Source organism: Manacus candei, unplaced genomic scaffold, assembly GCF_025592945.1.
Source record: "Manacus candei isolate 608988 ecotype Guabito, Panama unplaced genomic scaffold, ASM2559294v1 h1tg000005l, whole genome shotgun sequence".
Taxonomy (NCBI): Eukaryota; Metazoa; Chordata; class Aves; order Passeriformes; family Pipridae; genus Manacus; species Manacus candei.
In genome coordinates, this window is record NW_026138053.1 from 7,222,554 (window position 1) to 7,247,884 (window position 25,331).

The following is a 25,331-nucleotide window of genomic DNA, read 5'->3' on the forward strand; positions in this document are numbered from 1 at the left end:
TTTTCTAAGTCCTATAGCTCAGCAGCGTTCAGAAAAGAGATTTCCATTATCAGACAATTTTGGTTGCATGAATTCCAGGTGCACTTGGATCTGCTTCCTACTGAAATGGCTGTTTTTTCCATATAACTTGAGAGTTAGAGATGCGAAGTTATGTGATGGAAGTTATGATCAAGTGAGTATCTCATCTTCCCAGAGACACAGAGCAGAGTTACTGATCTGAGGGTGAGATGTTTCACCTACGGGTTCAGGTTTCTTCCTTCCAATTAATTTAATAATCTAAGTCAAGAAAAGCCATAACATGTACCCCTGTAGTGAAGGGGCCCTGTGGTTGCTCTGTGAGATATTTGGTTATAATGCTGCAGTTTTAATACGGAATTAATGGCCTCTTGAAGTATGACACAAGAGACATGGACAGAGGACAACACACTTAAAAAACTTTGGATGAGCTTTTAGTTGGGCCAACAGTCATGATTTACACCTTGGGCATTTATAATCTGTTCATGTAAATTCAGTTGCTTTGTTATACAGGGCTGTGCTTGCCCAAGGACCACTGGTTCCCATATTTATAATTTGTGTGTGTATCTCTTTTTCTTCCTAGAAGCGCTGAATGTTTATTGTAAATGACAAAAGCAAAAAGAATAGTAAAAACATTTTCTAAACTGGCACAAATACTCTAAGAAAATCAGGGCTGCTTTTCCACCGAACGGGGCACTGAAAATTACATTTCAGACATCAGTGAAACCTCACAGGTCACTAAAAGATAATATTGCAAATGCAGAATTATTACCTTTTTGTTTTCTAAGACAAAAAACATCTTAAGGTTCTGATATTTCACTCAGACTGGTTTAGGGGAAGTTGAAGGAATGATACTTATTCGTTGAGATGTGCTATCTTTTCTTATTCTGAAAAATTATTCTGTATAATATTCTGTATAACACATGAAAACCTCCCTCTGCTGTTGTCTCTACTGTTCTCTTGCCCACGTTTTAACACCACAATCTTCACAGGAAACTGTATGTCATTAATTCAGTGCACATTGAAGAAGTTTGTCGAGAGCATGAATGCAGAACCCTCACAGAAACTGAATAACCTTTTCAAAAGACCTCTTCTACTCCTATCCTGAGAATGATTTGCTTGCCCTGGTTTTCTCAAAGTACTGGCCACTTCCACTAAAACTACCTATCACATTAGATATGTGGAACTGGTAACAGTGGAGCAATTCAATTTCATGGCAGTAACAGTCTGTTAAGAGAGAGAGCTGTAAGTGACAGTGTGAGAGCAGGAACCAGGAAGAGTCTATTTAGGAAGTGACTAGAAAGCTGAGTCTTCACAAAAAGAGGACAAGTATGGAAAGATAAACTGCTTCTAAACTTTCATCAGGATGCATTTATTTTGCTCTCTGGAAAGTTTTCCTTTCAGTCATTCTCCTCTTCCTCCTTCCGATTTTTCTATGAAGTCACCCCACTTTGCACATCTGCCTGCAGTTTATTGTGGAATGAACATTTCCCTGCACTATCAATCCCCCTTTTTTTATTCCAGTTTACATATAGAGAAAAGCTGACTCCTAATACACGACAGAGAAACTTCTCTGAAAGACATTCTTCTCTCCCAACGTGATACCACCTGTCTTCCTGCTGTTTTTACTTCCCATGTATCATCACATTTTTTGCATTGCTACTCACACAGGGGGTCCACAAAGGATTTCTGTTTTTCCTTTGATTAACAATACCAGCAAAGAGGTACCAGCACTGCTGCTGCTGTCAGCTCTGTCTGTGACAGGCTGTGAAACATTTGGATGTATTTGTATCTCACCAGCAATACAAGCATTGCAATTCAAAAACCTCCATCTCAGACTGTCAACTCCTCATGGAGCAGAACTTGCCTCTCCACAGAGACCAGTGCTGCTGCCAAAGACAACTCCAAACCACCTCCCAGAATCCCATCTCCACCTCACTAGAACACCAGGCAAGAGGAGAGATGCTATTAAGCCATCTGACACTAGATGAGAGGATTGGTATGTGCTCAGTGACTGAGTCCTTGCCTAACACATTACAGCAACTTACAGAGACAACGTTAAAAGAGCAGACACAGAGAGTCTTCTGGGTAATGTATCAAAGAAAGGTGACAGACAGAGAAAGAATGCTTAAAAAGAAAATTGTGACCTCTATTATGCTAAAGAGAAATAGAAATTGTCACTTTCAGCACATATCTTTCATCTGCAATTCCCCACAGGGAATCTTTTCCACCAAGGGAGAAGTGCACACCAGCAAATAAAACGCCACAGCAAAACCAGTAGAAAGATTTGGTGAGGCTGAAGCAAGGTTGCATGAGGTTATTGAGCAGTTACACATGTAGTATGGGGAAGGTTTTGTAGTAAATAATAGAAGCTGCCACAGCTTTGCATCAAACTAAAAAAACCCCACAATGCTAAGCAAACAAACGAAAACACACACACAAGAAAAAAATAAAAAATAAAAAGAGGACCTTTTCTAATTTGATTTTTAATAGTAGCCTGGATGGTTCTGAGAAACAATTTTGTCAGTGATCTGTGTGTAAAATCTGAACTGTGGAAACTCAGATTTACAGTAGCCAAGAGCTCATGAAGCCTGTGGGAAGCTCATGGCTACGAGCCAGTCTGTGGCAGCAATGCCTCAGCATCCATCAATTAGAACTGATACCACAAAAAGACCCCTGGTTCCCTAATTTCAGCATTTGCTGTACTCAAGGTACTGCCTGTAGTAAATACAGAGGACAATGCTAGACTGCATATAGTCAGAGTATGGCATATTGATCACAGGTATTTTCTGTGCACCACTGTGGGAGGAAACACTTCATCACATCCAGATACTGTCAAATAAAGGCTTCAGCAATTCTCTGGTGACTTACAGGACAATAACACCAGTACCTTGAGGTGAGGTAAGACCTCACTACCTGCTTATCATCTTTAATTTCCATTTTAAGGAAAAGAAATTCCTCCAGAATTTCCTCCATAAAGTCCTCCTGTTCACTGGGCCATTCCTCAGAATACAGTTCCAGATTGTTTTCCCACCAAGGTTCGCTCTAAGATCTACAAACACTGTGAGCAACAGCCCCATTTTGCTTCCTTCCACCAGTACTTCTCTAAAATGTCACTAAAAGCTCCGTACTTTGATGAACAACAATCGGCAGTTTTTTTCCCTGAATGCAGTTCTCATGGGATTTTTGTTTGCAGCATAAACCTGACAAATAGAGAAGTAATTTTTTAACATGCTGAAAACAGTCAAACTTTCAATACTGAAAATGTTCAGCCTTAGGTAGACTCTCACCTTGAGAGCTTTGCGTGCCTTGGTCTAGAGATGCAAAAAGATACATATTCCAGTGGGGGTTGTGGGGGTGCCAGGAGATCAGCAGAGACAGATCAAATGAATCTCATATTAATGACCCTGTAAAGGTTATTTTCTAATGTTTAACCTGCATTTCCCTTTCTCACTCAGCTTCTTTCTATTTTGGCTTACAGCTACACTATCCTATCATTTTTTCTATTATCTTCCTATATTTTCTCATTACCTAATACTTTTCCCTTTTTTTTTTTTATTGTTCTATCCTTGCTCCTGTGTACCTTAAAATCTTTTCCTATTTGCAGATCAACCTCTAGCACAGCTAGATGAAATTCTTAATCACTGCTTGAAACTCCTTCCCCTCCACACTAAATGATTTCCTTGAATCACAGGGTTTTTTACAGCATACAAAGATTTCTGTCTATCTTCAGATTTGCCTCTAGTATGTGATACAAAATGAATTACACTTTAATAAACCTTGTACTGATCCCTTGAGGATAAACTGAATGACAAAAGATTATTTTATATTACTTTCAATGCAATTTTTTGTCAGGGTGAAGAATGTGAGCTTGGGCTCTAACATAACATATGCACTCTGAAAATACTTTCCCTGGTCTGGGGGATATCCCTTGAGGACTCTGAGGTTTTGCTCAGTTATTTCCTTGGTTAGCCAGAAAGAAGAGCAGTACCATCAAAATTTCTAGGAATTGCTTGGATGGTCTGGCCTCTATGATATGCATGCTTCTCAGAATAGGTGTAAAAAGTTCCAAAAAATTAACAGAAAAAGAGAATCCACTATTTATCACCTTATATGGTGTATTCAAAAGCTTAAGACCCTTCATAAGTTGACAAAGTTAATATAATTTGTAGAAGCTGAAATGACAAACAACAGAAAAATCACATTGAGACCAGGCAGATAATTCACGTCATGTCACCAGAATGAAATACCAAGACATTTTTGTGATGAATGAAAACTAAAAGTGAACTATATATGAAATGTGCTTTATTAAATGCTTGCAATCGCTGCAATGGAAACACCGAAGGTAGAGATTTTATACCTGATAAATGTTTTCTTCCGTTTCAGGCTCACGGATCGGCTCGTGTCCAGCCTCAAACACAATGTACTATTACACCAGCCGCCAGAGAGGAAAAGTCAAAGATGAAACAGAAGGGAAAAAGGCGATTTGGAATTCCACGTCAAAACAAAGGCAGGCATTAAAGAAACAAGTTCAAAGTACAGGCTGGCAGCAGGACAACCAGTTTGTTGGAAAGCACCAGGTAAGGTTGTTTCATATTTCATAAACCGGCAATGAATAGCCCTAAATCTCCTCTAATGATCATTAGAGCAACTTCCTAGTTCTTTCTCACTAGGGAGACCGCCTGTGGCCCAGTATTAATTTTCTGAAGTCAACATGAATTTTGCCTTTTTTACATAATGGCAATTATTTCCACATATATTTATTATCTATGAATAAAAATGCTAAATCCAAGCTGGGGGAATAGGCTGGTGCACATGGGACAGGGCACATGGCAAAAGGCTGTCACAACATTTTTAATTTTCAGGTTCTTGCTTTATTGTGAAGAGTACAGAGTAAAACTCCTGACATTATAAAAGCTGAATAGTAATTTAGGGCATCCTCATTCTTATCATCTTTCTTGCTGCACCTCAGGCACTGTTCAATATTCACTAATGCTTGAATTGGTTCCTTTCACGTGCCTCCCACTGATATGCCTAAGTGGAGGAACACAAAATCCCCAGGAAAAAAAAAGTCAACTATTGCATATTTTTGTTTCAGCACAAAAACATAAGAATTAAAGTACATCTTTTTCTTCTTCACACTCAGTAGGGTATCAGACATGAATATATTGGCGTATTTCTGATAATCATCTTTGCTCCCAGACATTTTGCTTGGATGAAACAAGACTTAAATTTCAGATCTGTTATTAAATTGTAACCCAAACACCAACAAGGGAGTGTGTTACAACATCAATGTCACTGTTGTTTTTTTCCAAATATTCACCCTCTGAATTAAATTCTGGCTCCACAGAAGACAAAAACAAAATGTCAACTTATTACTATCAAAACGAGATGTCACCTTCCCTAGTTCTCAAAGTAGCTCCCTTTCCAGTTAGAGTTTGTATTAAAGAATGATGACAAATCTAATTTGGAAACTTAAAATCTGGATGTACAAGCCACATTTTAAGTAATATTTATGACACATTAATCCAACTGAACATATTCTATTCTATTCTATACAGACACACAGTGCTATTACTTACAGTTTAATCTCTAAATATGCTACTTTCTATAAAAATCTTAAAGGTTTCTCACAAGACCTATCTCGGTAAGTTTCAAAACATCTTGTTAAAGGTTTTGGCTGTGTTTGAAGATAACATATATCTAGTCATTTCTGAAACTCCAAGGCCATACAGCTTCAGAAATTACCTGGTATACAGGATCTTCTACATCTTCTTCCAAAATTGTCTACAGCAAAGTAAGAGGACAGGCAGTAAAAGCAAAGAACATAAACAGCAGAGATAAAAGAACTGTACTCAGAAATTAAAGGACAGCAAAGAAATAAGCAAAATTGGCAGGTAAGTATATAGTTTTGTTTCTTTAGGATACAGATAAAGTCACATTAGTGCACAAAGTAACTTTATTCAAGTTTCATCCGAGTTTAACAATCTGCACCTCGTTTGCTTTGACTCAAATACACACATTCAGAAATATATTTAACCTTCCCTAAAGTATCAGACACTGTTAAAACCTGACTTACAACACTGACCTTCATTAAGGTTTTCCTTCTGAATTAGAAGAAACACTAGGCAGGAAATGAGCAGATCATTTCCAGTTGCTAAACAGGTTCATCACACCCCAAGTGACAGCTTTCATCACTTTAATCCTACGTCTGAGCTCACGATGGCTGTTGGGTTCACACTGGTCCGTTTGAAGCCAACACCGTTCAAGCCCATTGCTGTTAAGAAGTGCTGAGGATGCTCAGTGCCTCTTTGGAGCAACTTGGGGGGATACTTCAAACCAAGCTTTTCTTGGCAGTAGTCTAAGCTTATTCGTGTACCTGGTATACCGCTTGTTCACACTGTTTGTCCTTTTGTGCCTTTTTTTCCATTTCTTCCCTTTGTTTCAGTTCATAGATGAGCTGAAACAGGTCTCTCAAGTCCAGGATTACTGGTTCAGCCTATGGAAGCAAAAACAGGAAGGAAAATTTCTGCATGGGAAAACATACACCTCTTATCCCACCCTGCTGATAGAGCAGTTACAGCATCTCCACAATTGAACCTCATATAGAATTAATTTCTATCTTAGCATCCAGGCTTGGGTTAATTTCTACTGAACTAACTATACTTGAAAATTAATTATAATTATAGTTATGAATATAAAAAGCATTATGAATATAAAAGGCATATGCATGAATATAAAGGCAAAATTATTAGTGGTTTCACATCCGACAGAATTACAGTAGACTATACACAATGTAGGTTTCAATGAGTACAGGAATATAACCAAACTTATCTGCATCCAGTCTAGCTTAGCCAGAAAGGAAAACAATAAGAAATGATCATGAAAAACTGGAAATAGTGAAATACATTCCCTTTTGCCCAAGCTGGTTTCATTAACTTGCTATTTAGGAACATCTAAGCAGACACTCATGACTAGTGTAGCAGAATCAGAAACAACCCAAGATTGGCCTCTTGAATAGCTTGCTATGAACAGCTTTTTAGTTGAGTTACATGGTAGAAAATGACAGTGATTTGATACTTACTGCCTGGGCTGTTTTTATTGCCACAAATCTATGGTTCCCCTCCTTTCCACATACATATCCGAACGCTCGGTGGTCTGTGATATCCTTTGCGATGTATGAAATTTCATGAACTGCATGGTGATGCTGTAGTAGCTATTAAAAAAAAAAACAGTAGAGAATCACATCAAAATGTTGGATTAAAAAACAGTATAATTTTTCTTTCATCAGTGCTTTACCTGGATCTCAATTCACCTATGGAATTCAAACAAGCAAACATATCCTGGTATCAAAACCAATTAATATCTGAAGTCTTTAAGCCTGGTTTTTTTCTCAAAATCTAGACAAACTTGACTTGCTTTAGTAAGTCGACTAAGAGCTTCCACTGAAGATTTTTCTTGGTGTCTTTTAGCGAGATATAATTAAATAAAAAATGTGCTTCCTAGTTATTACCTACACAGCATCTGAGGCACAGAATCAGTATTTGTAGGTATATATATAAGCAGGGGCTGCAGATACCTGTAGCTTCATACAGGATGACTCTGAGGCCAGGCTGCTCTGCAGGAGCTGCAGAGCTACAGCTGAGATCTCCAATATCTCTAAGAATTGGTACCAGACCTGCTTTATCTCTGCAGCACTCAACATCAGCCAGTGAGAGAGATTTCATTTCAAGCAGTAATAGAACTACAAACAATTATTTTCCCCAGAAAACTAATGGAAATGCAATTATTCAACTTGAAATCATGTTAAATGCAAAAGTTCACATTTTACTTAAAATTCCACTTTGGTGAACTGTAATAATAAAAAGGCTCAATTTTGTTTTAAATGTATGAGTAAAACTCTCCTCAAAGTCAGGACACAAATCTAAGACTCCTATAAGCATCTCTTGTAGTGCCAGAATCTTTCTCACTCTGGCCTAAATAGTATTCTATTATCAAAGTAATAGAGAAGTATTTCTACTTAGAATGATGTCCTTGAAAAGCTTATCTAAAACAATCTATTATTCAATTTCTACCTTCTGATATATTGACCTGCTCTTATATCCTCTAGGGATAATGCTATTTCTGAGAGCAGGCAAAGCCTCACAAAGAATTCTTTTGAGGTCCAGATTCCTGCTGGTTTTGAGAAAAGCACATTTTGAAAACCAGCATGGTATCCAGGCAATCTCTAAACAACCAGTTATTTTTAGAGTTTTGAAAAAACCAAACATTTTAAAATTCAAAAGCAGAGAGGATGTCTGTGTGTGCAAGAGAAAAGGCTAAGTGTGTGCAGGGCAAGTGACAAGCGATGGGACTTCTGTAGGACAGGGAGTGAAATCTGAAAGGAGAGGCAGCCTGCAAGAGATGGATGACTCCATATAAAACAAAAGACTGGACATGTTTCATTTTCATTTCACAGTAAATGGCTCTTAACATCCCAAGATCAAGATTGCTTGCTCGTAGGAGAGTAGAAGTGTTGCCATTGACTTCAGGCAGAATGTGGCTGAGCCGAAGGTGCACTTCAGGCTCTCCCGGTGTGTTAAGCGTTTAAAATTAATGAGAGGATCTTACTTAGATAATACAGGGATATTGATTTATTAGAGTTTTTTTGAAAACCAAGTTACATGCTATCTGTTACAATGAAATGAAATGTTCCCATCTCTCTATTCTGCATATGACAGGGAACGTTATCTCTGGCTCCTATTAAATCAAAGTCCTTTGACATTGCTTTATTGATTGCCAGGCAGCATTTTGCACTGAAATTAAACTGTGATCAGATGCCTCCTTTGTGGAACTAAATTTGAAGACCACCGTACCATGGAAGAGTATCACTCCCAACGTAAGACAGCAGATGGAGACCCTCCAATTTATTTAGGAATCCTCACTCACTATTACACTTTTAATGGTTATGATATTTTACATGCTGCATCAACAGAAGTATAAATTAAGTAAAGGTGACTGCAACATTATCCTTTTAGGTATTTTATTGGATGGCATGTCTAGGAAGAGTTTTTCATTTGTTTGAGGGATACTGAGTTGGAACATACACATGAAATGCAATGTTGCATGCACACATCTGTACTCAAATGTAGATATAAACATTTCTTTGTACATGTTTTTTCACAGTCCTTCATTCACCTAATGTGTCCTTTATACATATTACAATACTCTATTATTTAACAAGTTCCTGATTTTTTGCTCTTGCAAAGCAGAAATGGGAATCCTGTTGCAATCAGGAGAGATTCACCACTGTAAAATGAAAAATCAGAACTGCATCCCTTCTGTAAATATTTATTTAAGGACTCAGCCTGCCCAAGACCCTGCAGAGCCCTTCACAGCAGTGAAATGTGTGCTAGAGCAAAGGACAGCAGAAGGGACAGCATGAGGAGAAACACCATCTCATTCAGTCACCCAACAGAGACAGACACTTGAGGCTATCTATAAATACTCTTTGCATGTTTGGATCAGATGTGTGTCTGATGCATTTGCATAGATTAATCTGTCCCATTAAATGAGGTCAACCAAAAGAAATGTTATGTTTATCCCTCAGATTGAAACTGCTCACATGTAGCCACCCCCTCGCTACTTGATATGAAAGGAAATGAAACAAAAGCCACACAAATTGCTTAGAGCAGAATGTCTGGTCAGTGCTCACACACTGATCTGCCCCTCTTTCTCTCCATCCTCTTTTTTTTAATGTATTTAGTATTTTCAAGTCTTTACCATGACTAAATCCTGTCTCTAGTGGTCATAAGCACATAAATGAATTATTTCATAACTTGACACCCCTGTATGCCAATGCTGATGGATTCCATCACACACTATTGGGTATTTTTACTGTATCTGTGCCGAGAGCTGCTACAAACCATTTACCAATTCTTAAGTGAGGTATCAAATTGTTTTGGAGTGTTGCAGTACGACAGAACAAATTATAGAGAAGACTTAATTTGTATTATGGTTCAATACAGTCAATTACATACTGCAGAGATTAAAAAGTAATTTAACATTTAAGTTTCAGTTGTTAAAAAAAATCCACTGCCTCCAAATTATTTTAGGTCTCCTGTGACTTTTAGTTATTGTTGGAAACAGAGATTTTGAATGGAAGCACAGATAAAGTCTCAAACTGGCTAAGAAGACACTCTTCTGATACACCAGGCCTTCGTTTTAGGTTAAACATGACATCATAATCATACTTTATTCATACACTAGAAAGTTTTTGCCTGGTGTTAAAATTAAAAAGTCCAAAATACCCACCACCACCAAGGCTGCTGTCTTGCCTCTTTTCCTTAAGTTTGCTCTGGTCTCCCCCACTGGCCATTATTTTCTCTCCTTGTCTCCATTCTATCGCCCGCTTCTCCTCTTCCCCCAGGTTGCTCCCTGTACATCACACTGAATTGATTTAGCTGCCTCTGAGATCTGTAGCATTTCTAATTTCCCTCAGGTTGCTTGGCACCTATCATAAATTTTTTCACCCCTTATCCTCATCTTGCCCCTTTATTTCCATGCTGTAGCCTCCAGTGCCACTAAATCAATTAAGTCAATCAATTAAGTACTTGGAGGGTCCAGCAATCATGTCAAATATGTGAGTTAGGTGGCATGAGAAAGTCACTGCTTTACTATCGCTATTTCTCTTTTAATGAGGTTGTCTATTTAGTGGACCCTGGGGCACAGCGTTAAGAGCCACAACAAAAATACCCTGCAAGCTGCAAAGCCTTCTAGAAAAGCTGCCCCACTGAATGCAGGAAGCAGGTTCCACACAGTATTATATCCATAAGGACAAGTTTCACAGGGATTTAGTCTGCACAGCCTTTCACCTTGAGCATCTAAATGGTGAACCTGGTTTCAAATAGGTGGGATCAACTGGCAGCTCCACCAACAATGGTTACTGGGATACTGGGAGACAGACATGGACCAAGCATCCTTGAGTTTCTATTCCTGCCTATTCACTTCTACCACATTTGAATAAGCAGCAATACACTTTAAGTGTCACATAAAGCTCCCCAAACAACAAAGTTACCCATCAAACTGCAAAATTCTTAATGGATTAATAATAAAATAAGTTTGTGGACTATAGATTCAGTCATGCTGCTGTCTACCTTCAAGTCCCCTGTATTCCAACTCAGCAGTTTATAAGGAAATCAGGTCCTGTATGTTCAGGAATACCACTGAAAAAATCACAGAAATTGAACCTCATATGGAAAATTAATGGTAAAGCCTTAACAACAAGCTTAGCAAACCTTAAGTGCAACAGGACATCGACCATTACCTACTGCAACACATTAAGTGAAAACAATGACTTGTAAACCACGTGAGTGGTTCTGAGATTAATTTTATCTCATTGCTGCAAGAAATGTGGGTGTGATACAGATGATTCTCCCTCACTACACCCAGGAGGCTGCTGTGTTTCTTTACAGGGCTCAAGATGTGTATGCTATAGCACTTGGTCAAATGTTCTTCATGGCCATTTCCTTACAATTCCTGTTTGTTTTATCATAGATTGGCAGGGATCAGGGGGACAACAACTGGCCACAGGCATTTCTCCAATTGCCTGTGTTTGTGCTGCAGTGCTTCTCTGCTGTTTCGTTAAAATGCAGTTATAGTAGGGTGGTCTGGAGTTGCTCATCTCCACCATAAACACCCCACAGTCCATACAAGTGCCCATGGCAGCGGGGTTGGAATTTGATGATCTTTAAGGTCCCTTCCAACCCAAACAATTCTATGACATGAAACACCGAAAGTTATGAAGATTTCAGTATTTGGGAGGCATTTCCTGGCACTGGCCAAGATGATCAGTTTTGGTCATAAAAAGAGTATAAATGGAACATACTAACAGAGTAGGAACTGAACCCTTTTGCTGTAGGAGACTGTCCTACTCAGCCAAAATGAATAGTCCAATCCTGAGTCTGAGGCAGAGCCACGCATGGAATGTAGGCCGAGCAATAGGTTATGGACTTTCCACCTGCAAAAAACCCACCCCAAGAACAAGAGTAGAAAAGGAAAATGTAACCTCTGGAGCGTTCTCCAGGCCTGAAGGGACTTCTCAGACAGCAGCCTTTAAGCCTGTCTTCACAATGAGAGAAAATAAATCTGTCTAATCCCTGTGCTTCTTCCACACACACTGATTTCGCAGACAATAACCTAAAGAAAGACTTTTCCAAGTGCCAACTACTAAAAGGCGTTTCAGTGCGCAAGCTTTGCAATAAAAACACTTGGCACAAAAAAGCTCCCTTTGAGATTATATGCAGATCAAAGCTTGGTCTGTGTATCACAAAAGGGCATATGAAATATGGTGCTGATAAAGAGAAGAATCAAAACAGATTTAGCCCCAGTTATCACAGACTCAGTCCCTCCAGGGGGTCAGCTGTCTGGCTGTGACACAGCACAGCACCCAAAGACGTGTAAATTTAATTTCCTTTTAATAACAGTAACAATAATAAACTCTTAAGAGTCATTCTCTTCCTGCAGCCAAGGAGACTGAAGGAAAAAAGATTATTTGACTTCCCAAGCTTACATGGCAACGCACAGCTGAGTCAGGAGGGACGAAAGTCAGTGAGAAAGAACATATGTGTAAGGATAAGCACATCTTCAAGTGAAGGGCTACACTCAGCTCAGTCTATACACTCCACTCTAAATAAAGAGAAGCACTTCACCAAAGTACCCCAGGTAGGAGCCTGTTTGGTTGGACTCAGAAAAAGAGCTTAAAAGGGTACTTCAGCCTCAGCTAAAATCCAAATTAATCCTTACCATTACCTTTGCTTGATGAAAAAAGTATCCTGCTACTGCCTGTATCTTACCTGGGGAGCAAGAGTAGCAAATTCTTAAGAGAGCAGAGGCAAGTGTCCTTGTTGGTGCCTCCTGGGACAGACACACAGGGATGCTCTCGGCTGGCCTGGCACTGTCCTCACCCCAGACCCCTGGAGTCAATTAAGGCAGCAGGACATAGCTTTGCCAGCACAGCAGTCTAATTGTGATGAATGGATCTATGATACTGAGCTAGCTGGATGCTCCAAGAACCTAATTTGTGAAAGAGAACACCACTAAGGTAATAAACTTCTGTCCAGCTCTCATAATTTGTAATAATGTCTGACAAAGACCAGATATGAATTTAGTTATTGTTCATCGTCTTCAGAAGCAAATGCTAAGTTGCTCATGCAGAAGATCCATTTATTAGATATATGAATTTGGAAAGGAACAAAACAAAACTGGAATGCACATATGGCCAATTTCGTATCTTCACTTCAAAGGTTTTTCAATTTTTTATTGTACCAGGAACAAAAGTAGCTAGTTAAATCCAAAACCCTTGACCAATTACTATTAAGCCCAAGTTATATTTTAAATATGTACTTGCAAATATTCTTTCAGGACAAAGAAAATCCTAAAGGGCAAGGAAACATTTTCATAGAGCTCTGAAAAGACAGATGTGCTACACTAAAGCCGTGATGTTGGGCCTCCCATGAGTCTTGTACTATTTTCTTATTGCTTCTGCATCAGACACAGTCATTGTTTTGTCAGGGTGGTTAAAGCAAAGGATTTGCACATCCATACCAAGAAGCAGCAAACCTGACCCTTGATACCAAAGTCAGTGGCCCCACTAGGCCATAAACAGCTCAGCAATGCAATATGCCCAAAATTGCAACTGAATCTATAGGTTGCAGTACATTGCTCTCCCTTGCCATCTCACTGTTTCAATGTGCTGTACAACTAACAATACTTGCCTATAAGGTATTATGACATTCTTTGGGATGGCAGCTGCCCAGTGGCCACTGCTGGGTTCCCAGGGCTGTAACACATACATAGGAGTGTATTCCCCCTTAGCACCCACCTCACCACCTTCTGCAAAACAGTCAGTAGAACAAAATAGCCATAAATATGCCAATATTGCCCTCTTCTCTCCAGTGAAAGCTTTCACACAGCTAAAGTGCACCACCTTTGACCATGCCTTGTATTTTTTCCTGATAGACTCTGATGACTGTAAGACTCTTAGTGATTAAATCTCGAATTGGAAGGAGCACAATTACAATATTCAGTAATGAGAGAGTTTGTTACAGCATCACTGAACCTCTCCATATTTTTACTGTGTTCATCTTTGTAGCTTGTGAATGTCTTTTGAGCAGCCTTTACTTTTTACAAGGTTCTTTTGTTCCTTTACACCAACATTTCTCACCTCCTGAAATGCTTTTGATTTACAAGAACAGCACAAGAAATTCCTTCATACAGCTCCTTGGAGATATGGAGGTAATTTTTTTTTTTGCTTTAACTGTCTCAGATCTTAACTGCTTCAGATTCAGCAAGCATTATCAGTCACCCTCTTCTTGCAGCCTGTGATTTGAAAAACTCATCAGTGAAAGGCAGCCGCTGATTCTCTTGATTTGTCATGCAAACCCCATAAAGCAGAGCTTGCAAAGATCACAAAAACCCTACTCACACTGGCAATGCTAAAATTTAACCTGCACTGAACAGTCATCAAACAACAACTTCCTTGAACCATAAATCTAGTTGCACAGTGTTACAAACTTTACTGGAAAAGGGGAAAAAGGACAAGGGGGATTTATTTTATATTTCTCTATTTATCTCCCAGATACTCTCACTAATTTAGTAAGACTTTAAAGGGGGTTGAGAGACAGTACATGTACAGAGTAAAAAGGGATTCTGTGAATTCACAGAATTATACTGTGTATAATCAGTATGTTTGTTGTGTTCATGAGCCAATTGAAAATTACGCAAAACAGACGAGAATTTCAGGACACAGTTTTTATCCCTTTCAAATATAAAAGTGATTTCATAATCAGAAATAAACCAAGGCATAGATGTAAGACATCCTGTGTTACACAATGATAGACTGATTTCAGTGGCACAGTAAAGAACTGGACAACAACCACTCAGCCCAACTCTTCCTCTCTAACAGCTTAATTATCTAGTGGCCAATGTATAATTCTACAGCAGCAGCTAAAGTTGACATCCTGAAATCTCTCTTCCACAGACACTGGTTTGGTTATGAGAAACTTGAGTTTATCTTTCATATTACAGACAGCTTTTCAGCCCACCCTTCTCTACTACTACTTTTGCTGAAATTCATCATCATGAGAAATCTTCCTGGTTCCCAGCAGAGACGTCTGAACTGCTGGATATTTTTTTCCAATGCAGAACAGGCCTGAGAGGCTATGGTAGATGTTTTGAAAAGACTAAGGAACAACCTCTGCCTTTACTGTAAGATCTCAGATTATTCCATAACTGGAGGTGTACAATTGCAGAACATTCTACAATTGCAGAACATTCTGCAATTGAAGGTGCTGAAGGCTATTGATGGACTTGAGGTACCTGCTCGTTAGCAAAAGATGACTCTGGAGTGATGGGTTTTACAGTTTAGAAACAGCATCATGAACTACCTATCCTGGTCATAAAGACCATGACATTTTGTTTTCACTCTTCCTGCAGAAGAGAGTAAACCTTTTCCTTTGAGTTACAATTGCTCATATAAATAAGCTTCAGAGAATCCCATAAATGGGATCATTCATCAATAAATCCTTCATTTGTTCAGGTCCCACAACAGACACTTCACCTTGGATATAAACCATCCATAGCAACATGACAAGTGTGCACAGCACTTGAGCCCTAAGATATGAATAAAATAAAATGTAAAAGACAAACCTCAAAGAGACTCTAAAAAAGAACAAAGAACTTGCAGGTAATTTTTTGCTCAATTTTCTTTTTTTCTGCCCCCTGCATTATCCCAAGGTAGGAATTTCTGGAGCTGCACTTAGTAGGTGCTTGGCACATCTTGTTTCAAGAGTTCTACATTTCAACTCAGGGAATAGGGAGTATTTGTAACATCTGCCCTGGCACCTTCCAAAAGAGATCCCTAAAGCCCTCATTTGCACATTGTAATGCCCAGAGTTGTTTCTTCCCTGCCCATTTTCATGTAAAGCAGGCTTAATGTTTAGTTTTAGTCTTCTGCTGCTAATTGAAATCGCTAAAAGCAAACTTTGATTAACACTCTGCACGGAAACCTGGCTCAGCTGAGAGCACAGCTCAACTCTGTTTGCTTTTCTCTCTCCTTGCCTTAGTTTTCTGTCCTGGCCATGGGTGTCACACAGGGCCTGCCTTTCAGAAAAGCTCTCTGGCAGGGCTGCCCTCACCTTCTACTTAAAAGCATACAGTAAGGCCTTTCACAGCTTTGATGAATGGATGCTGGTTTGTTTTCTACTACTTATTCCTTTCATTCTCCCCCTCCTGTACAACTTTTGTGCACAGCACATCTTCTCCTAATCAAACCTGAACTTACCCATTACTTCGCTCTCATCACTGCTCAGCCCTGAGCCTTATGCACATACAGGTTACACACACATGTGCTTTTCACTTTAAAGCACTTTTAAATTTCTGTATCATCCACAGGAAAGCATTTGGCTAATTAAAGATTGCAGAAGGCTGCATATAAAACCTTTTACAAACCAACTTGGCCTTTTTAAAAGCAAGGACATAATCAAAAAGTTGTGTTCAAATCCATATTTTGACTATCTAAAAAGAAAAAAAAATACTTTGAGCTATGCAGAGCCAGGGTTAGGAGCCATACGTAGTATTTTCAAATACCTAGACTTCTTATTTGCTTTAAATGTCAAGGTACTCCAATTAATTAGTGTTCTGCCTCACCTATTCACAATGCTGCCTTTGAAATCAGCAGGAATGTCGCTGCAGAGCACAATGACGCAGAGTTAGGATGGGACCCACAAAGGATTAAGAAGTATTAACAGCAGAGACAGGTAGAACGCAACAATTCAGGGACACATCAGGCACTGCTGTAATTCCACGATTACCACTGGGCGCTGGGAGCACAACAGGAGATGCTGTTCCAGCCCCGGGGCTCTGTGACACAGGGCTGCCCACATGCTGAGCACACAGTGCATCCACCACAAAGGTCATGGAGTACAACGATCGCATTTAGGAGGACAACTTCTATGCCCAGTTATTTTTATATCAAGCAAAGCTCTACTGGTATCTGAAATTTATTACTTATTCAACCGAAAGATGGGGATAAAAGCAGGTATCTGTATTTGCTAAGTGTTGTTAAATAAGAGCAGCCAGTGGCAGTGGTCTTGCCTCCTCCTTCCACAGGACCACTTATGACATAAACTAGGAGGGAAAATAAAGCTGTTTATTTACCTCTATCAGACTGAACAAAGCTCTTGCTGACTTCCCTGTAAACACAAACATGTTCCTCACGGCAGAACATCATCTATCAATTTAATTTCCAATAGGTGTCTATTACTATCATCCTGCAAACTCCTGGGATAAATTTAAAAGTAATCCTTCCTGCAGTTTCCCTCTCCCATTGTCCTGACAGTGAAGGACATCTGTCCCCCTTGCATCTGACCCCAGCAGTAGGAGAGGTTAAACAGCCCAAAATGTAGCACAGGAATTCAGAAACATCCTTGGTACTATTGCTACTACCAGGGCAAACCCAAAATTGCAGAGCAGCCTACCAGATAAAATGCACTAAATAGGAAGGAAAATCACCAGCACACCTGGGGTGTAATGTTTCCCAGCCATCTCCACCAAGGAACACTGGATTTCAAAGGGGGATGTAACTTTTTGTTCTGGCACCTGCTGAAGGTCCCCCACTGCTCTCCAGGGAGGTTTCAGAGCATCTCAGCTGCCTGTGCTATTATTATGTCAGCACTTCTCTTGCTAAATCCTTTCCCAAGCAGTCTGCAATCCAGTCATTGTAATTCCAGGTGTGCTGAAAATGGGCCTGAAATTTTCCTCTACTGTGTGATGCATTAACCTGTCTTAAAAATGCCAATACTTGCACATAACTCTGTATTTCGGGTGCTCTTCTATAAGACAAAATTGCAGCTGGAAAAAGGAATATGGTTCTGCTGGAGACAGCAGGACCACAACGTGCCATTCACATCCTAACTTATTTATCTGGATCAAAAATGGGTAGTGACTACAGGCAAACCTCCCTCCCCCCCTCAGTATAACTCTATACTATGACTTTTCTGCCATGGGACAATAGGAGGGATCCTGTGCAGCTCCACTATGTAACAGGATCCATGACGACAAACATGTTGACTTTCAACTTCTTAGCAAAATTCACCCCTAACTCTGGTTAAGCATACCAAACATTTAAATTATACAAAATCAGAAGTGTTGGCATGTAATTTTTACTACAACAGCTCTGCACACAGATACCCATCCCCATATGCAATGGAAGCCAAATGGCAATTGGGAATATGCCAATGTTCATAATATCTATTATTGGGAACTATATAAATCACTGTTGTAACAATGTAATAGTGAGATTCTCCATACCATAAAACAGAATGCATGTAAGCACTACTTCCTTTTCTTAAATCCATCCTGGGGTGCTTGGATTAAACAACAGGAGGCCAGATACAGCCAAATGAGACCATCACTAAACTCACAAAATCTCATTTTCTGCCTCTTTGAAAGCAATCAACTTTTTACCCTTTTCACACTGAAAAAACATAACTATAACAAAATCGCACAAATTATTTCAATTTGGATAAAATGTCTGGAATAGCTTTATTTTATCTTCATGCCAATTAGGGTCAGAAATCTCACGAGGCAGTTCCTGCAGATTCTGACCACAAGAAGGTTGAACTCAGCTCCAGATCAGAGCTTTTCCAGATGAGAGGAATGAGAAAAATTTCAGCCTTCCTCTGTATGCCAAGCGTTAGGAGGGAAGACATAAGGTTCAAACCAAAGCTCTACATCCCCAAGACTTCACAATGTACAAAATCACACCCAAATTTTGCCTTCTGGGTTCTTTTTTTTCACAGGAACAAAACTACCATAACAGATAGGGCTTTTACAATCCTCATACAGCAAACTGGGCATCTAAAAATGTAACTCTGTGAGCTTGTGGCTATTAAAAATCCCAGTGGAGCACTCTGAACTACCCAAACTGTCCAGGGCTCAGTTTGGAGGGCCAATAATAAATGAATTACAATAGTCAATAAGGGATGTAATTAAGCCAGTAGGTTCTTCTGACATTTACATTTTGCTAACTGTCAAACGTTATTCATGAAATGTGTTATTGTTTCCCTTTTGAAGTATCAGAAGACTATAAATACCTTGCAAGAGTAAAATGCAGGGTGTTAAGCCCTCTACTCTGCCATATTCTAATTAGACACATTTATTGCATGTAGAACAGTAAATGCCATGTTTTACTGTTCATATTTACAAGTAGAAAGATGGAAACTGTCAAGGAACACAGAATGACTCCCAGTCAGCCAGAGGGATCTTCTGCAGGCAGAAGCTGAGGACAATGCACAAGAAGGGCCCCAAATGTCACCATTTTCAACTGCATGTGCAAAATTTGACTTTGCTCTTTTTCAGTTATTGCTCTTTACTGTCATTACACAGTATTTTTATCATTGTAGTCCTTAAAAGTCCTCAGCATGGTCCAAGACCCAACATTTCTTAAAAAAATTTCCTATAAATAGGTAATACTGATTAAAAAAAACTGAATTAAAAAGGAGTTTACACTTTAATTCTAACTTTCGAGAGCTAAGGACCAGATGCCCCTCAGGAGACCTCTTGGATGCAGGACTGCAGTAGCTCCTCCTCATAAACCAACAACTTTGTAGTGTGGGAGTGTTTTAAAGAAAAAACAAGGAGGTACTGCATAAACATGTGTAAAGAATTCCTCCAAAGTACGATGGGTAAGATGGGAAGAGACCTGGAGGCAATTATTAGGAAAACTGAATAAATGAATGATGAATGACAGACTGATTTCCTTGAAAGCTGGTAAGAGTAAAGGCAGCCATGAAGAGCCTGGACAAAACAGTTCAGCAAAGGGCTGATAAAACAGAGAAGGCAGATGCAGCATAGGAATGCAAAGGGAAGTGTGACACGGTCAGAAGAATAAGCTGAGACAGTGATCTTGGCAGTCATAATGGATTTCAAAAATAAAAGCCAAATTTGTCAAGAACAAAGAAAAGGATAACAATTGAGACACGAGGTGAAGAGAGGCAGGACTGGGTTTTAACCGTAAGCATGACAGTAAATGCTGTATTTCAGAGCAGGTAAGGAAAACTCTGCAAGATCTGGAGTTACCCTGGATTTAACAATCAAAAACAACACTGGGTCAAAAAGGCTGCTGAAGCTACAGGGCTGAATAATAGATGATGCTGATAGTTTCCTCAACCCTCTGAAAAGGAGGTCAGAGAGAGACCTTTGGGAGTCACGATTAAAAGGCCTGGTTTAGCCACATTAAGCTTTAACTGCTGTCTAAACATGTAAAGAGAGGGCTGGAGAGACAGATCAAGATCTGAACAGAAGACAGAGTTGGTATCGTTTGTTTTGACACAATAACCAAATCTATAGTTGCAAATGAAATAATTCTGATAAAAAGCATGGCAGGAAGAAAAAGAGATCAAGGACAGAGAATACCCAGGAAATCCCAGATGAAAATTGCAAGGAGAGAAACTAGGGACACAGGGGTTAAATCCAGAGACAAGAGTCATGGAGGCCAGGTGGAGGACTTTATGCAAAATCAGCTGATCAGGTAAGATACTTTCAAAGTACTGCACCTGAGATGAGCCATGAAGAGGCCAGCAGGAAGTTTAGGAAGTTTGGGAAGTTTCAAAGACAAAAACCACCTCTGGGAGCCCCAGGCAGAGACTATCAGCAGTCTCCTGGCCAGTACCACACTCTGGCAAACACAAAATTCAGTGAACTAATCACACCATCTCTCCTGCTCACTGCAGAGCAAGTAGAGAGCAGAAGGAATTAATTCCTTCCTTTATTTCTATTTTTAAGTATTCAGAGATGCTCGGTGATAGAGACTTGACAGTTTGACATTTCATCTGCTCCAGCACATGTGCTTCAAGGAATAACTACAGATCCATAATCGTACCTCGATTTCTGGTCACAGATGCCAAAACCAACAGATTTCCAGTAAAGTCAAGAAGTACCTTTGGTACATTTTAAATGAGGTATTTTCTGCCAAAACTGAGAATTTTAATCTTGTTAAAATTTTCTTTCAGCCAAGTTTAGCTGTCCTGTTAGCAATCTATCAGCATAATTAACACCGTCATTCACATCAAATAGAGAAGAGCAGCAAACCCAGGGGTTATCAGCATAAACCTCTTGGAACACGCTGGAAGCTTTATAGAAAGAACTTTGAGAAATCTGTGCATTAAAAGGTCATGAGAGCTCAAAAGTTCAGGAAGATGGGCAAGATGCTGGCATCCAAAACGCTGTTTGGAACATACCGGTGCCATAACATTATCTCAATAGAAGAGAATGACATGACCTGAGGACAAACAGACTTAAGACTTAAAGCAGAAACATAATCACCAGTTCTGTGGCCATCATGAAAAGGAAAATTAACTTTTTTGAATGAAATGCTACAGGTAAGGTCTAGTCCCCCTTCCATGGAACAGGGAAGTGCTATTCACTGAGAAACACCATCTCAGGTAGGTAAACCTCAAAAACAATAAAATAAAATCCTCATCAAAGATAACAAAGGTTGGAGTACCAGGTAGGTAACAGTAACAGATAGTCAACATGGAATACATGTATTTATACATACAGTTTTCCTTTCTGGATTTCATACTAACAGCCTGAAGAAAATGTCTACAGATTAAATTCATAAAACCTGAGTAACACACTGCAATACTTCTCTGTAATACTGTAACCCCATTAGATACTTTTTTCCTAGAAATTTTACAATCCCACAGGTTGTGCCCTGTATTTGTTAAAGATATGAGTTAATATCTCTGAAAGACAAGCCAGTCCCTCTAAAGTGCAGAACAGACAATGCAAATGAAACTCACTTTTAGGGTACTACACAGGACAAAATAGGAAAAAACTGGTGAGATGACTGTCATCTTCATCAACTGGGTTACAATCCATCTGTTCAGGGTATTTGCCATAAATAAACAAGATACTGACACCAATCTATCATGCTTTTTGGACAATGGAGGAGTCTAGATAAATAATAAAGCTACAACAATACCTCATACAGAGCTATATATTATGGCATATTCTGGTAATTTGCATATCCATGATTTATTTAAAATTTTACTTTAACAGAAATAATACTTTAAAGCCAAATAGTAATTTTTATCTTATTTCTTTCTCACAAAGTCTGAGTTTTCCATTAAAGTCAACCAGAAATAACAAGAGTTTAAAAGCACAGCTCACTGCATGAATGTAGAAGAAAATGTTTTCCCGAGCATATTTTATAGAATTTAATTATTAGTTTCAAATACATTTTTGGAAAGTAATCTACAGTAAACAAAGATTTATTGTCACATAAATAAACAATGAGACAATTACAGGCTCTTCATGGAGCCCATATTAGTCACGCACATCTAATGAAGCATTACTAAGCTATCACAGGGAGATGGCCTGATGTGTGTGATTAACAAAATAACACTCATAAATAGCTAAGCAACAATGATGGGCCTTTAAAAATTTTGCATACCCTTCTATATGTAGAGTTATGGCTTTTGTTGCTTTCTAAAGAAATCACCAACCACTAAGTTCCACCCTGAAAAGGAGAATATTAAATAACATAATGCAATTATTTGCATTTTTGCCTTCTACATGCTTTTGAAAATATAAAAGAACTCTCATGAAATATGACTAATGAAGAATATACTGCAGCATGAGATATAACCAAGATGGATATGACAGAATAAATGATGAAAAATTATTTTCATATAATATGCAGCCATGAAATCTCTCAAGTGGCAATGGGTAGAGAAAGCATGGGTTTAGCAATAATTATGGTAGATTTTTTTATGTTAAAAAAACAAAGAGATGTATTTCCCTTCTGTGAGGTATATATTTGGCAAACATATTCTGGAGAAAGCAAGTGGGATGGATGGATCCATGGCACGGAATGATGGAATATAAGAAAGGATTGTTATTATTTCTATTGCAGTGCTGTAGAAGAACTATAACATACTGCATCTACAGTGTAAACTCACAGCAAATCCTTCTTGCATTTTTCTTGGTGAGATAAACTCTTTCCAAATGATATTCCTTCACCCTAGTCTCCTTCATGGATAAATTTACTCAAAGGGCAGAATTCCTGATGGCTGGAATAATAGCATTATTAAAATCAATATTTTTTGATGAATATTAGGTCTGGAACATATTAAAGAGAGCTATAAAGTACAGGGGGAAAAAACCCTGCTTATCATTTTCAGTAGTAACCCAACTACAGCCTTTCATCTGTAACGAATTATGGAGTAATTCCCCTAAATCATCTGTATGAAGTCAGCTATGACACTGCCAATTTTAAAAAAATTTGCTAGTTTTGAGCTACAAATTGATTTTTTTATTGTGATAAATTAAAATCCAATGGCAGCCTACAAGACATTCAACATACAGAAGCCCACATTTTTTCAGAATATTTTTTTCTCTTTTCTATCACACCAGACTGCCACTGTGCCGGACGTGATAGCAATAGCCAATGGTAAAAGTTAAGAAAGGACATTCTGAAGAGGTAAATAACCTTTAAAAATAAACAATAAATGAGCTCTGTGGCCCAAAATATCCTTTTGGGAATTCCAAAAGGATGGAAATACAACTAAGGGAGAAAGCAATGTGGGGGGCAGAGCGGGCTGTTAAAGGAGAGGAAAGCAAATGCAGGATTATCTGGCTGTTCCCTATTAAGGGCTATTTTTTTCCCTATTGTATGAATGTAAACATTACTCTCCAAACTTTATAAACTCCAAAGTTTAACATGGATATCAGAAGATCAGTGTGAGAGAAACATAACCTTCTTGCAACCCCTTTTGCTTCCTTCCCATCAAAAGATCCAGGCCAAGAAACTGTACATTCCCAGTTTTGCCAGCTTGTGGGATTTTTCTAAATCAAGGATGGGATTGTCAGTGTTCTGCATCACCTAATTTTGCCTTCTAGGAAGCTCCTCATCATAGCAGTGATGCAGCTTTCTTTGGGGTCATTTTAGCACAGAGACATCGAGGTGAGACTACACAGATGGTCTCATTTACTGCTCTGCCAGCTGACATCTCTCAGCATTCCACCAGGATGAGCCATAGCTGTATGGATGAGACATGGTGCATCACCCCTAAATATTTGTCTCTTGTGCTGTGGGAAGAATCTTGCCTCAGCAGTGCTCCAAGAGCCTGGAGACTCTGCCACGATCTGTCCATTAATTTGCATATTTCAGATGTTGAGATTCCCAGTAGGAATGGGAATGAGATGACAACTCGTGGCAAAGCAGAGACAGGCTAGATGAGACAGTCTATGAAAAGAATGGGATGAGAGTGTGAAACTTTGGGACATGGAGAGACGCAAGCCATGGAAAAAGCCAAAGGGATGGTGGCTCTGAAAAACCAGCAGAGTATTTTATGCACTCCTGCTTCAAAACCTTGGCATGGAAAGCATGATTCTCCTGCTTTCAAAACACGTAAAAACTGATGTCGAAAGCTCCCCACAGCCCTTTGTCACAGTCCTGTTCCAAGAAGGACAACTCAATATTCCTGTCCATCACTCCAGCAGCTCAGGGGCAGACATTTGGAAGGTGGATTTAGAGGTTTCATTCTAAGCCTCAGTGAGTGAGTGACAGGTTTACTATAAGGATGATATAGATGTGTCAGATTTTGAGTACACGGTGTCAGAGTTATGAAATGAAGGAGACTGTTCCCATGTCCCCACCTCACCAGCTGCAGACAGGAGAGTGTGCAGGATGCTGCAGGAAAGACAACTGGAAAAAAGCACACCTTTGTTTCTAAAACACATCCCCTTTTCCCTCTTTATTCTATGCAGAGAAATCCAATGTTTGAGAAACATTCAAAGACAAGGGCAAAAGGACTAGTCTTTCTTCTTTTTTATTTTTCCAACAAAAGGCTTTAGTCTTAGGAAAGTAACTGTGGCCTGAGTGCAATTTTCACTGACAGTCCTAATTCTGACATTTTCTATTTTCTGTTACCCCAGCAATGTTCTCTGCAACACTGCTTTTGTATGAATACTTTACACAGGCTGTACACAACACATCCCAAATGAGCTTTTCATTACTAACTACTCGTATTACGTATCAGTGAGCTCAACGACATTGATTTTCTAATAATATAAATTAACTGGCAAAGATAATTTCATCTATCATCAGTAGGGTTTTATTTCTGGCATCATGTTAAATAGTTAATCTTCCAAAAGATTAAATCAAGAGCTTTTTAAAATTCAAGGCAGAGCTTCAACTGCTGTAAAAATCTTCTTAATTATGATTAAAACAGTTTGTGTGTTGTTGCTTTATATCTAAGTAGTATAATGTT

General features: G+C 39.0%; 1 protein-coding gene across 13 annotated transcripts in view; it reads right to left on the reverse strand.

Annotated features, from left to right (window-relative positions):
• The window catches only part of DAB1 (DAB adaptor protein 1), a 440,923-nt gene that overhangs the window by 37,608 nt on the left and 377,984 nt on the right, over positions 1–25,331 (reverse strand). For 10 of the 13 annotated variants that reach the window (XM_051801374.1, XM_051801333.1, XM_051801395.1 and 7 more), the window contains 4 exons: positions 7,100–7,231; positions 6,395–6,514; positions 5,764–5,802; positions 4,376–4,441 (listed from right to left, as the gene is read on the reverse strand). In XM_051801374.1, coding sequence (XP_051657334.1) covers positions 4,376–4,441; positions 5,764–5,802; positions 6,395–6,514; positions 7,100–7,231 — 357 coding nt within the window. The remainder of the gene's footprint in view (positions 1–4,375; positions 4,442–5,763; positions 5,803–6,394; positions 6,515–7,099; positions 7,232–25,331) is intronic. The other 3 variants (XM_051801424.1, XM_051801433.1, XM_051801415.1) reach the window with 1 other exon arrangement.